At 36.0% G+C, this 18,718-nt stretch overlaps 1 protein-coding gene across 5 annotated transcripts in view; it reads right to left on the bottom strand.

Annotated features, from left to right (window-relative positions):
- OGDH (oxoglutarate dehydrogenase) overlaps positions 1-18,718 on the bottom strand; it is a 114,113-nt gene that overhangs the window by 39,120 nt on the left and 56,275 nt on the right. For 3 of the 5 annotated variants that reach the window (XM_070765544.1, XM_070765542.1, XM_070765543.1), the window contains exons 5-12: positions 16,730-16,774; positions 14,473-14,588; positions 11,867-12,021; positions 10,158-10,304; positions 9,744-9,834; positions 5,914-6,093; positions 5,589-5,717; positions 3,747-3,926 (exon numbers count right to left, since the gene is read on the bottom strand). In XM_070765544.1, the coding sequence (XP_070621645.1) occupies positions 3,747-3,926; positions 5,589-5,717; positions 5,914-6,093; positions 9,744-9,834; positions 10,158-10,304; positions 11,867-12,021; positions 14,473-14,588; positions 16,730-16,774 (1,043 nt within the window). The remainder of the gene's footprint in view (positions 1-3,746; positions 3,927-5,588; positions 5,718-5,913; positions 6,094-9,743; positions 9,835-10,157; positions 10,305-11,866; positions 12,022-14,472; positions 14,589-16,729; positions 16,775-18,718) is intronic. The other 2 variants (XM_070765547.1, XM_070765546.1) reach the window with 1 other exon arrangement.

Raw genomic sequence — 18,718 nt, 5'->3', positions numbered from 1 at the left:
TAAAAGAAGCAATAAAAAGTAAAAAAAACAATAAAGCCCCGGGTCCGGATGGGCTCCCCATAGAACTTTATAAAGATCTTCCCAAAGAAATGGAAAAGGCCCTGTTAGAAACGTTAAATGAGGCTCTAGACAGAGGTAAAATTCCAACTTCATGGACAGAAGCAAATTTAGCGTTAATTCCAAAAAAAGATACAGATCATACAGATATAACTAATTACCGCCTGATTTCTCTCTTAAATGCCGATTATAAAATCTTTACCTCCATCTTAGCAAGTAGAATCAAAGGATTCCTAAATTATTTTATACATTCGGACCAAAATGGCTTTCTTCCCGGGAGACAGCTAAAGGACAATATTAGAATTGTGTTAGACACGCTGGAGTATTATGAAGCCCATAATGAAAAACAAGTGGCGTTAATATTTCTTGATGCCCAGAAGGCTTTCGACAACGTGTCTTGGAAATTCATGATTAAACAGCTTGAGTATATGGAATTTGGCCCCAAATTTATAAATGCAACAAAAGCTATTTACTCTGTCTAATCAGCTTATATTATCCTCAATGGAGATACATCGACAAAAATCTCTCTTCATAAAGGTACAAGACAAGGGTGTCCACTGTCCCCTTTATTGTTTATCTTAACCCTTGAAGTATTAACTAGAATTATTAGAGATAAGGAAGATATAAGGGGATTAAAATGTAAGAAAGAAACCTATAAGCTTCAAGCCTTCGCGGACGACCTGGTATTTATCTTAGAAGATCCTTTAGATTCAGGTCCCAAATTACTAGAAGTTCTGGAAGAATACGGTACAGTGGCAGGCCTCAAAATAAATAAAACTAAAACGCAAATTCTAACTAAAAATATGAGACAATCACAGAAAGATATCTTAACAGCTAAACTTGATATTCAAATAGTTACAAAAATTAAATATCTCGGCATTAATTTGACAAATAGAGTGTCCAGCTTAAAATCAAACAATTATGATATTTTAATAGACAAAATACAAGCTGACTTGTTGAAATGGAGAAATTTACAACTTTCCTTACTTGGGAGGATTGCGGCCATAAAGTTAAATACTCTGCCCAAAATTTTGTTTTTATTTCAAACAATCCCAATACAATTGAAACAGGAATTTTTCAATAATTTGAATAAAATAACTAGCAATTTCATCTGGCAAAATAAACGTCCCCGAATTCGATTAAAATATCTACAAGAAAAGAAAGAAGAAGGAGGACTGGCTCTTCCAATTTGGAAGGATTACTATATTGCTGCATCCCTAACATGGACGAGAGACTGGATGAGCCTAACAAATACCAGACTTCTTAACTTAGAAGGCCACGACCTCCACTTAGGATGGCACTACTATCTCTGGGACGAAAAGCTGACAACCCATAAATATTTCTCTAATCACATGATTAGGAAATCGCTTATTTACACTTGGAAAAAAATTAAACCTAAACTTTATAAAGGAATTCCCACCTGGTACGCCCCATTAGAAGCCTATGTTCATCCCAATTTCCACAAAAGAAACAATATAATAAGATATAAAGATATTCTAAATTCAAACGGGGCAATTAGAACAAGGCTAGAACTAGAAAATCTTGGTCAAAAAGTGGAATGGTGGGAATACCTACAGATCCAAACTAAATTTAACAAAGATAAAAATAAAACCGGGATAAGCAAAAATGCCCTGCTAGATAAGCTATGTACAGGCCTCCAAGATCAGCTAATCAAAAAATTTTACTGTTACTTAAACTACAATGAACTGGACAATTTTAGCACAAAAATTAATGTCAAAAAATGGAATCTGGACCTCAAAAATGAGATTAAAGAGGAGGAATGGCAAATACTCTGGAGTAGGAACTATAAACTGACTATTGCCACATCCTATAAAGAGAATTTAGTCAAAATGTTTTACCGATGGCATATTACCCCAATTAAGCTAACCAAATTAAATAATAAACTCTCACCAAATTGTTGGAAATGTCAACAAGAATTGGGCACCTATTTCCACCTATGGTGGCAATGTACAAAAGCTAAATTATACTGGAACAAAATTGGAATTTGGATTGATGAAATACTAAATCTATCACTAGAAAAAACTCCTGAATGCTTTTTATTGGGCATAATCAGACAAAATCTACCGAAACCCCAAGTACATTTAATTATTCACTTAACAACGGCAGCAAGATTAACTTATGCGCAGTGGTGGAAAAATGATGAGCTACCCCCAAATGAAGCAATAATTAAAAAAATAATATACTGCGCAGAAATGTCGAAACTGACTATATTAGTTAGAAACGAATCATTGGCTACGTTCAATAATTGTTGGGACCCTTTTTATAACTGGTTAGGAAGCAAGAGCGAGAACAACAGGCTACAAGATTGAAATGTCAGTTATAAACTTGAACTGTAACAAATCTGGTATAAAGCAACTTTTTATCTAATATAATAACATGAGACTTTATATATATTTGGATATGAATTTTATTATTATTTGTTAATTTCTCTGCAATTCGTTTATTTCAACCCTTGCATTTAACATTCTAGATAAACTATTCAAATCATGGTAATGAGCAAATATAACTGGATCTAGTTTTCGTTTTTAATACAACTCTCCTGTATATTCGCCGATACTTTTATCTTTACTACCTGTTTGGTTTTTGTTTGTTTGCTTTATTTTTTCTTTCTCTCGTATTTTATGTTTTGTATTGTACTATATGTTGTATCAAATGATGTACATGTTTCATTTTTAATAATAAAATTTATTTAAAAAAAATAAAAAAATCTCGGCTTATACTTGAGTACATGCGGTACCATTGACTTATGCAGACTTTCAGCTCCAAACTGTCCTTATTTTCAGCATGACTATATATCATTTCAGATTCAGATTTTGGCTTTTTAAACTTAATCTCTTCCTCTTGAGTATCTAATAAACGGCCTCCAGTCACAATTTTCTTAGTGTTCCTCTCAACCCATTAATTTTTCTATGTATATTTGTTCTTCAGTTCAACCCTCATGAATTCTTTCTGTGTGACCAACCTGATTTAGCGTATTTCTTTTTAACTGATCAGCCACTTAGCATTCATTTAGAGATAATTTGTTCTAGAGTCCCACTCCTCTGGTTTTGCCAGACATTTCTCAGGTCCTATATTACCACTCTTCTCAACTTATTTTCAATTTTCTCGACATGCCTCTTGACACCCCCCATTTCTATATGATAAAGTCCACCAAAGCCCCCACATAGTTACAAGTAGACAACATATGACCATAATTGAGCCCAAAAGTTCTGTTGCTAACTGAAACATTTATTAAGTGAGTTTTGCTCCATTTTACAAGCTTTCTTGCCACAGTTGTTAAGTGAATATATTAAGTTAGTAATACGGCTTCTCCACTGATTTTGCTTGTCAGAAAGTCTCAAAAGGGAATCACATGATCCATAAATATGACTCAGTAGCCAATCCCCTGAATTTTGATCATGACCATGGGAATGATGCAATGGTTGTTAAGTATGAAAAATTACAACAGCACTCTTTTCAGTGCTGTTGTAATTTTGAATGGTCATTAAATGAATTGTTGTAAGTTGAGGAGTACCAGCATTTTCCCCCCCTGCTTTTAGGAAAATAGTACCCACCATCTTTCTGCTATCATTCAACATCTGAATCATTTAAAAATATATTTCTTAAATAACCTATTATATAGCCCCAACTAAACGTATCAGTATGTCAGAAGAATCAGTAATACCTACCAGATCCACAACTACATCTTTGTGAAAAGTACTTCTCCATTCAGCTGCCACGTTGCATACATATACCACAGCCTCTGGATCATCAGCATTGACATGGAAAATGGGTGCATTAACCACACGAGCCACATCTGTTGGGTATGGGGAAGAACGGGCCATACGAGGATCGGTAGTGAATCCAATCTGAGATGACAACAGAAGCCATTTTTAAAAAATAACCAAATGGAAAAAATTGCTTTATATTGAAGTAAAATGTTTTATGGAATATTCCTTCCTGAGAACGATGTGTATATATAAAAATACTGAGACTTTAGCATGAGCCATGGATTTTAAAAGATATTGTCTCCAATCCTGATTATGTCGAGAATAATCAAAAGATGAAACAGCACTCAGGGTGAGTCAGAGGAGTTAAGAGATGTATACTGTCTAATTTTGCTGACAATTCTAAAAACCATCCTTTCTGGAAAAGGAAAAAAAACTAAACTACCCTTAATTATATAATTAATTTTAATAATTTCTTTCCTCACGATATTCAGAATCCTTTCTTGTTTGTTGAATCAAAGCCAATCCAGCAGTATTCTATCACTTGTTTCATTTGTTGCTAGTTCTATACTTGCAGTCTCCTAAGATTTGCAATTTAGTGTTTGCACTTCCATTTGGACAACTTCTTTTTGATTTAAACAGTAGTGAATGTCCTAGAAGACTGTCCAAGAAGATATCCAAGAGCTGGGGTGGCACAGCAGGCAGAGTACTGTACTGCAGGCCACTGAATCTGACTGCAGATCTGCAGGTTAGTGGTTCAAATCTCACCACCGGCTCAAGGTTGACTCAGCCTTAAGGTTGACTCAGCCTTTCATCCTTCCGAAGTGGGTAAAATGAGGACCCGGATTGTGGGGGCAATATGCTGGCTCTATTAAAAAGTGCTATTGCTAACATGTTGTAAGCCGCCCTGAGTCTAAGGAGAAGGGTGACATAAAAATCGAATAAATAAATAAATAAACAAACAAACCCTAAAGCTGTTTTTTCCTACAATCCTCCCAGAAGGCCACAGGTTAAAAAAGAGAAGCCCAAGACCACTGCTTTCCTGTTCCAAAAGGCTTTTCACATAGAGGAATAAACATAGCTATCAAGAGAGAACTGAAGGAAAATTTCTCAAGGACTACTATGCAAAGGCACATTATAATAATGAGGGTTTCACCAAAGATAAGAAAAAGAATAATAGAGTTTTGCAATACAAAGATAGAATGCCTTTATATTTAAGTTTCAGATAGGGGTGACTGTTAATTGGTACAAACAACAGCAGTATCTCTAATCCATAAGTTCCATCCTCTCAAATTGCTCTGACAACAAACTAAATTGTCCTCTTCAAGAGGTTTTTATCACTCATTAATATCATCATATTACTATTATTACTATCATCATGAATGTAGCATAACTTACAAATCGATCCCTTAGTTTCATTATCATTGGTATTAAGTTTCCCTGTTAAATCAGAATGCAAGTAATGTTCTTGGCTTGCCATCAGGAAATTAGTCTTCATCTGACAAGTTTAACATTGAGTTAAACTGAATTTAGTTTTTATTTTTGATCAACTTTTCAATCACTTCAATGTAAGTAAACTTAACCAAAACATTCTCTTTAAAGTTCAACTAAATGCAAATAATAACATAATAATAATAATAATAATAATAATAATAATAATAATAATAATAATAATAATAATTAGATTTGTATGCCGCCCCTCTCCGAAGACTCGGGGTGGCTCAATTCCTAATCTGTTGCTTGTTCTTGGTAAAATTTAAGTTAGAGAATCTGATATAGTAACAAAAGAATATGTGTTTTTACCTGATTGTTCACCACCACATGAACTGTCCCATGTGTTGTATAGGAAGGCAGGTCACTCAAATGGAAAGTCTCATAAACAATCCCTTGGCCAGCAAAAGCAGCATCTCCATGTAGAAGGATTGACATCACCTTTTTAGACCAGAACAAATTAAAGACATGGTAAATAATTTTGGAGAATTTGTCAAAGTGGCTGAAAAATGAAGAATCAACAACATGGTCACTATAAAAACAAAAGGAAAAAGAATGTCTTCCCTTGGACAACCACATGAACAAAACAGCGAAGAAAAGCACAAAGGAGAAGCTATCTAATACATGCCCAGCTTACTTTTTTCCCTTCAGTGTCCCCACAATAAAATTGTTCTGCTTTTGTTTTCCCCTGAACAACAGGATCAGCAGCCTCCAAATGGGAAGGATTTGCAACCAGTGAAAGAGTGATGGTCCTGTCAGTGACACGGTTAATCCTTCGGTGATACATTCCCAAATGGTACTTTACATCCCCTGAGCCCTGAGAAAAGAGAGTATTATTAGGTGGATACATTCTTTTTTTGTGAATTTTGCGAGCTTCAAAATGTCTAGAATGGAACAGAACAGAACAGAATTTTATTGGCCAAGTGTGATTGGACACACAAGAAATTTATCTTGGTGCATATGCTCTCAGTGTACATAAAAGAAAAGATAAATTCATCAATAATCATAAGGTACAGCACTTTATGATAGTCTGGGTACAAATAAGCAATCCAATCATCTTAGAAACCAGTCAATAAAAATTGTAAGGATACAAGCAACAAAGTTACAATCCTACAGTCATTTGTGGGAGGAGATGGGTGATGGCTACCTTGCAATTTAGAGGTAAATGAACATGTATCCCAATTACATTCACAATAGAGTCTGAAATTGGAATTAAGACAATAGTAAGGTTCCTATTTGAATTCCTGATACCGATGTTCACTTTGTTCCCTCTTATTGATAGGATTTATCAGATTAAATCTAACTGGATTAAGATACAGTCAAAGAACTGTTATTCAGTCTATGAATGGCATAGTATTTACTGCCAGGAATCACACTTTTTTTTTCTTTTTTTCCAAGTTTATTTATGTTTTCAAATATAATTTAAAAAGGTAGAAATAACTCATTGTACATTGCAGATGATAGCCCATTTCAGTTCTCATATATTACGATTCGATTTCTGTTTAGTTACATCGTTAAAAGAAGAGAAATAAGAAGAAAAGAGTAGAAATAAAGACCCTTTATCTTATTGAACATTATGGTTTATATCTTATGTCTGAAGTTGTCTGAGTAGCTTTGTGTCTTTTGCCCTCTCCTAGTATCATTTTATTCTGGATCCAGCAATGCCATTTATCCCATGGTTTATCGTCTTCATCTGTTTGTATACCTTTGATATCTCTTGACATCTCATCCATCTCCATGCAGCTAAATTTGTTTTCTATTATTTGTTTTTCTGATGGAGTGTCTTGTCTTTTCCAACTTTGAGCATATTTTATTCTCGCAGCAGTAATTACATGCATCATTATATGAAGAGTTTGTTTGGAGTACTTCTTGTCCCAAATTCCTAATAAAAAGGCTTTCGGGGTAAATTCTATTTCTACTTGGGTAATTTCTAATAGCCACTTATGTATAGTGCTCCCATATGTTTTTACTTTTTGGCAGGTCCACCCCATGTGGTAGAATGTGCCTATTTCTTTTTTGCATTTCCAGCAATTTGCGTTTGCATCAGGGTATATTTTCGCTATCCTGGAGGGTGAGATACCACCTATAGAATATTTTATAGTAGTTTTCTTTGTACGTTGTGGATAAAGTGATTTTAGTAGTTGTCAACCATGTTCTTTCCCACTCCGCAAGGTGTATATTTTGTCCTATATTTTTTGCCCAAGCCAACATTGGACCCTTAACAATTTCCTCGGGGTTCTGATTTTCTAATATATAGTTATATAATTTCATAATGTTTTTCTCATCTGGCACTGTGAGGATTTTGTCTAAAGGGTTTGGTGTTAGTTCAATGCCCGTTTCTTTCATATCTGTTCTGTATCTGGTACTAATCTGCATATATATGTCCACCATTTTTAGAATTTATGATTCTGTTATAATCTCCAACTATACATATATTTTTGCTATCTATATTTGTTAGAACCTTGTGTAGATTCTTTAAAAAGCATTTTTGTTTTTGGTTGGGTGCATAAATATTGACTGTTGTCAATTTCCCCCCCAATAATTCAATTTCTGTGATTGTGAATCTTCCTTTTGTATCTGTAACTATTTCTCGTGGTTTTAGTCCTTTTTTTTACATATGTAGCAACCCTCCTTTTTTGTTTCATCTAATGATGCTTGCAATTCTCCTAACTTGGGGAATTCTAAATATTTTCTATGGAATTGTTTTATATGGACCTCTTGCAGACAGATTATTTGAGCTTTTTGTTGAAGCAGTTTTGCAAAGGATTTTCTTCTTTTAACAACATTGTTGAGTCCATTTATGTTGATCGAGATTAATCTCCACTCTTGTTGCATTCCGTTTTGAAACATTTCTTCTTAATTTGTCACTGCTGCTAGTGTCTGTGATCTGGTCCTGATACCTTCCTCCTGTTCCTTTTCACAAGTCTTTTCCAAGTTCGGCGTAGATTTCCTGAATTCTTGTCTAATCTCTTCCTTTTCTTTCTTATTCAATTCTCCTCTTTCTCCCTCCTCTGAGTCCACATATATATCCAAGTTCGATAATTGGTCAAAAATGCCTTGTATTCGCTCCTGTGTATCAACTTTTATTCTTCTCCCTTCTAAGTTTATCGACATACCCTCTGGTATTAGCCATCTTTAACTGATATTTTTTTTAATTTAGTAGTGAAGCCAGCCTTTTGTAATCCATTCTTCTCTCCCGCACTCTCCTTGGAATTTGTTTCAGTATAATTAATTATTTTCCTTTGTAAGTGAGTTTACCTTCTCGGGAGATAGCGTAGATTCTGTCCCTGATATTCTTCCTTGTAAATTTGACATGCACTTCTCTAGGTAACTGGTGTCTGCGAACATAATTGGTTTGGATATGGAATACTTCATCGATTTCATTGATTATGTCTTCCCGGTTCTGTTGAAGTATTCCTGCTGTGATTGTCAGCATCACTTCTCCCAAGTTCTCTCTTTCTGATTCCACTATGTTCTGGAATCTCAAAAAATGTGCTACTCAGTCCATCTCGAGGTGAATTAAGGAGTTTTCTATTTCTTTATTAGTTTCTTTCAGTTTGGTCTCCACTGTTTTAATTTTCTAAATCCCCCACCCCACCAGGCAAAATAGCTCACCATATCTTTAGGCTCTTTTTCTCTTTGTCCTCCAGCACAACAGTTAAATTTCCTTTCTTCCCGGATGACATCCAACTTTTCAGTCCAATCATTCCGTAATGCAGTTGCCGTGGCTAGGACGGCTAAAAAGCCAATTTCACACCACTGCTGGTGGATGCTCCAAGCCCGCACTCTTTAGGGTATGATGACTCCAAAACAGATTGCTGGCCAAGTCCCCTTCTTCACCTCATCTTCAGGGAAGATGTGGTCTGATTCCAGTGAAATCAGCACCCCCGGGCAATGGAGATTCGGGCTTCTTCTACAGAGCGCGGGGAACTCCATGTCTCCACGGCGCTTGACAATGCCCCTTTCCCAACATGAAAACACTTTAATGACATGGGAACCTCATTCCTGACATTCAAGAGTAATCTTGAAAACAACTGGAAAACTGAAGAACTGGAAAAGTGTTAGGGTACATTGTTGAGATCACAGTTGACTTGTTTCAGTGGTGGATATAGATATTGTCACTGTGTTCAAAACTAAATACAGTGGTTCCTGGGTACTCAACTATTTTGAAACTCATTGAATTTGGTACTCAATGCATTTTGATGTGAAAAGTTTGTCCTGGAACTCATTATTTTTTTGGTACTCAATGCACAAGCTAGAATTTGTCCATGTCAGCTGACTTGTGACTCATTATATTATTTCTTATGGGAAAATTTTGTTTAGTAACTCATCATTTTTGCTACTCATTGCACCTCCTAGAACTAATTAATGATGAGTACTGAGGTACCACTGTACAGTTGTTATTAACTAATATGAAAAAGATTCCTGTCAAATAAAATATATAACCCCAGTAAAAGTTGAACTCACTTCATCTGCAGCTTCTAGCTTAGAATCAAACTGGCAGAAAATTTGCTCCAACTCCTTTCTGATAACATTCGCAAGAACATTCAGACGCCCTCTAGAAAACCAAAACCATATTTATTCAGATACTGCATGAATACATTGTCTGCTGTAGGAGAAATAATAATTTTGATTAATATATGAAATCAAATTTGACTTAAACAAGGTTTCAATTACTACTTTGTATGCCTCTTTATGGTAACCCTATCAATATTTGAAAAAATGTGGGCCTTTGGAACTAAAAAAAGATCAAAACCATAAAAATGAATGACAAGAGGAATACAGCTCAGAATGTTTTGACTGAAGGGCAAGTTGAAATTCAGCAACACTCTCTTGACAGCTTCACTCTCTTTAACTAGTTTCCTCCAAGGATAACTTTACCTGTGAGGCATTCCCATGATAACATAATCCACTCCTTTCTCACTTGATTTGTCAATTATTGTCTTTAAAGCAGGAATCAGAACCTCACAGCCTTCCAAACCAAACCGTTTCTCAGAAGACCACTTTCTGTGCAGGTACTCTTCAAACCTGGAAAACAGAGATGGTGTTTAAAGACACCTGTCATATCCGTATGAGTGTCTGGGCTCTTCTGCAAAGCCATGTTAATGTGCATCTCTCCTGTCCTTGTGAGGAGAGTATGTGGGTATAAAATGTACTGCTCTTATGGTCTATCTTATTGTATCTCAGGAATGAGGCTTGGAAGTGTTGCTGCTCTTACAGAGAATGAAATGTGGAGTAATTTGGAGACATTGATTAATGGATTCTCTGCTTTCCTTCCTCCTGACTATGTGTCACATATCAGGATAAAAATATTTGCTCTCCTGAATGAATGTTGGTCTGGGTAACTAGTTCAACAAATCCTGTTACTGTCAGGTGCAAATAACCATGGTCTTTCATGAATAGCTGAAGTCAGTAACTTTGCCACACATTACAAGAATCTTACCAGACTGCTTCCCTTATTCTGGAATGACTAGGTAAGCTTCGTGGATCTTGGAAGTGGTCAAGAATATGATACTTTCAGCTATACAATAACTCAGATTAGACTGTCGATTGTCCCCCTCCTTCCAGCCTAGATGGTAGTTTCCCAACGTTATGTAAGAGAAGTTCTATACTATCAATTGAAAGATTACCCACTGTTTCAAGAGTGATGGAAACTGCAGTCTAAGCACATATGGAGAACATTTTCTATGAGATACAAGCTTTCACAAATGACACTTTGTGGGATTATAAATATGGCTAGTGGAACATTTACATCTCAATTTACTGAAAATGTTTTGTCCTTGTGTCTATGAAATATAAACAAGGAAAGCTTAAAAGTGAACCTACCATATTTTTTGGAGTATAAGATGTAACACCCCCCCCCCAAAGTGGGTGAAAATTTAGGTGCATCTTATAAAATGAATACCTCATGAACTTGCCACATCACATCTTTGCCCTCCCTTGGCCCCCAGAAGCACTCTGCAGTCTTCTGCACGGCCTGTTTTCACCAAAACTGGGCTGGTTTTCACCAAAACAGGGCCTTGTTTTGGGGCTCCCAAGCCCTCCGTGCATTGCATTTTCGCTCTTCCCAGTGCCCAGAAGCACTCTGCAAAAACGGGCTGTGCGGAGTCTTTGGGGGGAGGGTGTTCAGGAGCCCAAAAACGGGCAGGGCAGAGAACTGCAGAGTGCTTCTGGGGCAGTGGTGAAATCCATTTTTTTTTATTATCAGATCTGTGGGCATGGCTTTGTGGGCATGGCAGGGGAAGGATACTGCAAAACCCAATTCCCTCCCTACTCCTGGGTGAAGGATATTGCAAAATCTCCATTCTCATCCCACTGTGGTAGTGTCTGCCAGTTCTCTAAACTACTCAACATTTGGGCTACTGGTTCTCCAGAACCTGCTGGATTTCACCCCTGTTCTGGGGGCCTGGGAGGGCGGAAATCCAATGCATGGAGGCCAAAACCTATTTTTTTCTTGCTTCGTCCTATAAATTTAGGTGTGTCTTATAGTCTGGTGTGTGTTATTGTCCAAAAAATATGGTAATTCTTCCACTACTGGTACTTGTAACTCCCACCAATGGCAGTTATGCAAGTTAATGAAAAAGAAATACCTGGTTGAACGCACTAGTCTGGCCAGCAGGGTGCGCTTCTCCTCATTAGAGAATTGCATGATACCAGGCGTTTCAAATTTCTGCCTTATCCACTGACATTGTTCAAGATCGTTAATAAACATGAATTCTACTCCAATGTGCTGACAGTAAGCCATCTGTTAAAGAAAGGAAAGATGCAAGTTGGAGCAGAAGATTCAACCATTCCCAAGCACAAATTAAAAGCTTACTTTATATGAGCGATGTCTTAATCTTATTCATAAGTTTTTCTCTTTCTGAAAACCAAGTTAATACTGTGACAATTAAATCAATACAGAAAGTCTAAGCTGTTTCTGTTTCAGATAATTAGGATTTTGTCCAAGTGCTGACGAATCAAATCCATCAAATTGCACACTAATTAGATACTATATTATTCTTGAAAAATGTAAATAGACATGATTGGAAACCAAAGACTGCAATTCTATTCAATTATAAAACAGAAAGTTACATCAGTTATAAAATGAAAAGTTAGTTATTTCCAAGATCTTCAATTAACAGTGGACATCAGGGGACCGCTAAGTGAAAAGATCAGATATACAGTCAATTTTTCCTAGGAAAATATTATTAGCTTTGGATTTACGTATACATCATGCTGCTGCACAGAAAAGGTTGATATGCTTTGGAAGAGGTCTGGTTTACATGAACACTGGCAAAAAGAGATGGTGTGAAATGTGTGGGAGAATGGCTGTGGCATTTCTTTAAAAAGAGCCATGTTTCTTTCTCTTTAGTCTTCTAGCTAAAAATTGCCTGAAAAGAACTTGGTTACTTTAAGGGGCTGACTTATTAAAGAAGCTGCACTTTAATGAGAATGGCCTGCTCTGTTTTCAAGCTTATGAGGAATCTGGAAAAAAGTTGTAGTTGCTTTAAAAAGACATAATATTTCCATATTTTCCAAAGCACACATTTTCAAAGCAAGCACAGTTCTATTGTCCAGTGCACTCTATAATCTGAATACTTGCTAAAATCAAAGAAAGAAAAACCTAGGTGCAAAGTGCTTCTTAAAGTCAGGAATTTGAAAATGACTGAATTTACACTCCAGGTAATGGAAAATACTGTGCCAGGGAGGGGTGGAGTACAGGGACTACAAACAGAGAATGTTTGGCAAGAAATGGCATTTAAATAACTTTGCTGGAAATTATTTTTAGCCATGTTGTGACGCCGAGAACATGAGCAGGGGGCAGAGAATTATTCCCTTCATCAGAATGTGCTGCTATTTAATAAAAGAAATTAGAAACAGCTTATCAGGAAGGGGAGAACAACTCCAAAACCCAGAATGGGAAGCTGGGCCAGAGAAAAAGCACTGCTTAATGAGATAGCTGAAGTTTTGTTTCTACAGAGGCAATTACAGCAGAGTCATTTAAGTTAAAATGACTTTGAGATACTGTATTTCTTTTTTTACTTTCCAATTCCATTTCCTTCTTCTTTTCAGTTTTTTTTAGTCAGCAACAGCTTTTTTAGCAGTATTATCAAAAGAAATTATGTGACTGGTAGGAAACAAAAGAAGAAAAGTGATTCCTTTGGAAATGACCATTTTAAACTTTCATATGTGAGTATTTTTCCACAATTCATTCATTTTTAGAATAGCTTTGCTCTTTCCTGATTGTTTTTGAGGATTTGGTAAAACCACATTATAGTTTTTATTGTACAGATTTCCAAAGTAGTGACTGGGCTTATACAACATGAGATATTGGCTATTTGTATTTCAGAGTAGTAGGAAAACCAATTAGTTCAGCCCATTTATAGTTCAGTGTTTAGGAATTCAGGCAATTGTGATCATTTGGTAAACCATGATTAATTATGCAGCAGAATGTTGTTCAAACATGGCTACCTAATTTAATAATGGATATCAAGTAGCCTCACAATCTCTTTCTCTACAATAGTTTAAGATTATACATGACATGATTATACATGTTTCCATAAGCTAAAATATTATTTTGTTCATATCAAAGCTTGCAGGTCTTCTCCATGGTAGGTCTCATGACAGAATGATCTTCCTCTTATATTATGTAAGACTGCAGTGCTGGCACATTCTTTTGATTTTCTAGTTACTAGAAAAGTATTCATTATTATTCTGATTCCAGATTATTTTACTGGATTGTTTATTTCTATGCCATTCAATCCCGAAGGACTCAGGGTGGCTTACAAAATAATAATACAATACAAAAGATACAAAGCAATAAGAGGAGTCAAATATAAGATCTAAAGCTAACCCCATGATAAAACCCATTTATTATAAAAAATATAATCACATACATACACACCATCCATACAGTTTGGCCATGAAAGATGTACAATTCATGGCTTTCAGGCCTGCTGGCAGAGCCAGGTCTTCGTGGCCTTACAGAAGGACAGTAGGGTGGGAGCAGTACGAACGTCGGGGAGGGGGTGTAGTTGGTTCCATAGAGCCAGGACAGCCACAGAGAAGGCCCTCCCCGGCGGTCCCACAAAACTGCATTGCTTAGTCAACGAGACCTGGAGGAGGCCAACTCTGTGTGTTCTTATTGGTCTCTGGGAGGTATGTGGCAAGAGGCATCTATATGATCCCAAAAATGCTTAGCTGGCTTTCTTACCTCCAAACGGCGGATGATTTCCCGAAGTGGAAGAACGGACTCATTTCCTCCAATGAAAGTCGTAGTTGGCAAGTGAAAGACTTTGTCAAGGTCCGATTCATCCAGGCCATAAAACCCTGCAGGATTTTGCATAGGTAGCAGAAGGCAAAGGAGGATTGGGGAGGATGTTCAGTTCAAGACAGTCGTTACACAGGAACCAGGGTTTTGGTAGAGATGGAGAGGGACAAGAAAAGCAGCACAAAGTAAGCATGAAGGAGGTTTGTATGAACAAAACACAAGCAGGAATTAAAATATTGGACAGGTAAAGTGAGAATAAAAGAAGTATAAAAGTCACACAGCATATGTAAGAAATATACTTGCCACAAAAAAATGGTAATTAAACCCAGGAAGGTGATAAAACAAAAAATTTAGACCTCCACACATACATTTGTAGAACATAAGGAGTACAAGAACTCAAACACATAGTGCCACCACATTCCACCACATATTCAAAAAAATAAATAAAAATGAAGCAGGAAATGAGTTAAAGGACCAATTTCCCAGAACCAAAAGAATGAAAAGCTGCAGGATGATACGGAGTTCTGCAGAGGACTCTCCTGAATAGCTCACTACAAGGAACAAGGATTTCATATTGAAATGGTCTCCACGTAGATAAAACTCTTTTCACAAGTCTCACAAACACTTCGACTTCTGGAAATCTCAAAAGTGGAAATTTTCAGAAGTGCCAATTCGCTACCCTAATGAGAACAGGCAACTACCACAAACAACTAAATACTAAACTCAAAACTACAAAGGATAAATCTAACAGAGTAACTAAATTATCACAAAATACAAAAGAAACTAGAAAAGATCCTTAGATATATAAAAGGCCAAAATCATATAAAAGCAAAATTCCTGATGGGGGAAAATTAAAAACCAAAAGAAGGTTGGTAAATATACTGGATTGCTGGAAGTGATACCGAACTCTTGGACACTTGATTCTTATATAAAAAAAACTTTCCCCCCTGGATTTCTACCAACCATGCGTCAAGTGCAGCAGGACACAATGGACCTCAATGCATGAGGAAATATTGTGTAGGAGGCAATTCCATTCTTCTCACTTTAACAAGATTACAAACTTTTTGAAACAGATCAAAAGGAAAATAAATGTATATGATATATGGTTATCACAAACAAAAGACACTCCATTCTTATTTTAATATTGTTAGGCACACAATGTTTATTCAGTTATACAAATCAGCAGCTATCAATGACGAGGAATGATGGCAAAGAAAATAGGAGACCAATGTAATCAGTATACTGTAGAGAAGCAGTGTTTGGCTGGTTAATTCAGTACCTTAAATAGAGAATGGCCTGTTTATAAAATAGATATTTTGGGTCCAATTCTATGTTCAGCTACTTAGGACTTTTGAATAAAAGAATCTACTGTAATAATTGAATTGCAGATAATTGGTCTGAAAAAGCCAAAAGTCATTCTTATTTTAGGCTAAATTACAATTATATTTATTGTGAAATGTGATTGGAAGAGTTGTTTATTATAGGCATCAAATCTGCACAAACAATAGAGAATTTTCTCAAAATCCTTCAGTGTTAAGCTTAAAGCCATTGCAATAAGACACCCAGATAAACCGCTGAACTGCATTCAGATTATAAATCATTGTTCCTTTCAATCATTAGTTTTAAAAGTACACATTTTCAGCTGGAAGTTTGCAATTAAGTGCTCAGCTATTCTGCAAAAAAACAGAACAAGATTATGAAAAGATGGCACTTCATTTTTCTTTTAGCAATGCAGATGCAGTTGTGAACAACTTGCATCCTAAATTTCCCTATCCACAAATAACATTCTGCACAAAACAACACAAAACTCAGCTAATATACCTCAACCAATTTGATATGTGTTCTGATGAACATTCAGTTAGCAATTACATTTCAACAGAGACCAATGTGTTAAAGTACAACAAAGCTTTCTGAATTATTCCAAACAAGCAAACAGAAAGCAAATAAAGAGAAAATAGCTACCACATTGAATCCAATGAAACAGAACATAATTGAGGAGCTCGACTAATGAAGCGCTTTGATCACACACATCTCTCCTACTGTTAATACTAAAAGCAAGTCTGACGTGAAAAGACAAAAGACCAAAAACACTGCTGTAAAATGGGGCAAGTTGTAACTTTACCTATGCTGTACCTGCCCAGAGTCAACTATTCAGAGAGTCCTAAACTCCAGAAGGGTTAAAGGCTCATTATTTGCATACCTCCTACTGTTAACACTCTCAGCCGCTCCTTGAATACAGCAAGATCTAGGGAGGGAGGGAAAGGTCAGGTACAGAAAGGAGAAGATAGAGAAACTGAGTCAAAGTTAGTTTCTTTTTAAATTTCAAATAACTGAGAAAGTAGTTGCAAAAGGAGAAAGTAAGGTTTTAAAAACAGCATCCGCACATACACAATAAAAAATCACCAAAGAAAAGAGGGTTAGATGACTATATGCCAGGAGAAAATCTGAAGAATCTTTCAGAAGCAGCCATATTGACCGCAAAGAGAATAAAATAAGCACAGCAATTACACCTGACAGATAATGGCAGTTAAGTTATATGTTTTGGGTTTCATTGCTTATGCAAATAGGGGGAAAAAATCCTAAACATTAAAAGTTGTTAAATATACTTAGGACAAGTTTCCGGTAAAAATCACAAGTGAACAAGTATGACAGAATCTTGTACCCCTTCTGCATGAGACTGTTGTGATTTAAAATTTTGTAAATCACTGCACTGGCAAGGAATAATATAGCATAGGATTCACACACTTTATTCTACCATATCCTGTTCTATAGACTTGAACTGAAAAGTAATGAAGATTAGGAAACTTACAGTCTTGTTTATATACTGGAACATTAAGTCAAAAAATCTATGCAAAGACAATTCTAGTTTTCCTATTCTTATCTATAATTTGTTTATATAAGTGAGAAACAGTTCAACTGAAAACAAGTTTGTATATTTGACTCTATAAATACATAGAATTATTATTCTTTTAGACTGTCTCTGACCAAGAGAGAATTCAATTCTGTCAGACAGGATCTTCAACAATAGTTTTATTGCATGTAGCCCACAAATATAATACATTTCTTTTGCTTGAATGTCTTCATAATAACATAGTAGAATTCTTGGCCCCACAAATGTTTTGAATTCTGCAAATTGGCATTTAAAAAGTGCTGGACAAATGAATAGATGAAAAGATTCAACAGCTACTAGGGTTGTAACCTTGAATATCAGATATACGGTATATAAGTTATTAGGATGAGCTTTTATTTTGCTCTTGGTGTCTAAATGGTCTTGAGATTAGAGCAAAAACCCTATTACATTTTTAAGAAAATGATATGATGTTGAATAGAACTTGGTTTTTGTCCAATGCATATCTCATCTTGCCTTTTCACTTCTATGCTGGAGATACGTTATTTCAGCTAATTATGTGGTTTTTAATAAATGTATATGGAATCCTAGAAGTTTTGGATGACTTGCAATATTATGTGTTCTGCATTGTCTAGCAGAACAAGCAAAAAAGTTGAAGTCCTGAAACCCCTTTGAAATTATTATTGAGATTTTAAAAGATAGGGCAATTATGAGCTTCCTAAGAATAACCCTCCCAAAGAACATATCATGCATCTTTATAATCTTTATAAAATGGTGAAAGGATCTTAAATTATGATTCATCAAAATGATTGTATGTCACATTTGGAATCTTAGTTTTTGTGGTATGGTCCCAAAGTCTTAAATCCCACATTTATAAGCAGAGAACTTCAGAGGCCTCTGGGTCTTCCTGCTTACATGGCTATGAGATGTCTTTCTCACCTTCTTCCAAGTCTCAATTCAACCTCTCAATCCATTACATATGGTAAGGGCAGGAACATTAAGCTTGTTTTAGGAAGTTCTGGTTTGTTCTGAAGTTACAAATTACTTTATCCTCAGTTTGGCATTCTATATACAGTGGTACCTCTACTTACAAACTTAATTCGTTCCGTGACCAGGTTTGTAAGTAGAAATGTTTGTAAGTAGAAGCAATTTTTCCCATAGGAATCAATGTAAAAGCGAATAATGTGTGCAAACCCATTAGGAAAATCCAAAACTTTAAGGCTTAAAAAAAAAAAAAGCGGCGAGCGGAGGAAGCAGCGGCAAGAGGGGATTTTGACAGCGAGATGGGGCGACTGTGGCAAGCGGAGCAGAGGAAACAGTGGGCAACAAGGCATTTTCATC

This window comes from Erythrolamprus reginae, chromosome 12 (assembly GCF_031021105.1).
Source record: "Erythrolamprus reginae isolate rEryReg1 chromosome 12, rEryReg1.hap1, whole genome shotgun sequence".
Classification (NCBI taxonomy): Eukaryota; Metazoa; Chordata; class Lepidosauria; order Squamata; family Dipsadidae; genus Erythrolamprus; species Erythrolamprus reginae.
The sequence above is the reverse complement of the archived record's forward strand: the minus strand, read 5'-3'. Positions and strand labels throughout refer to the sequence as shown.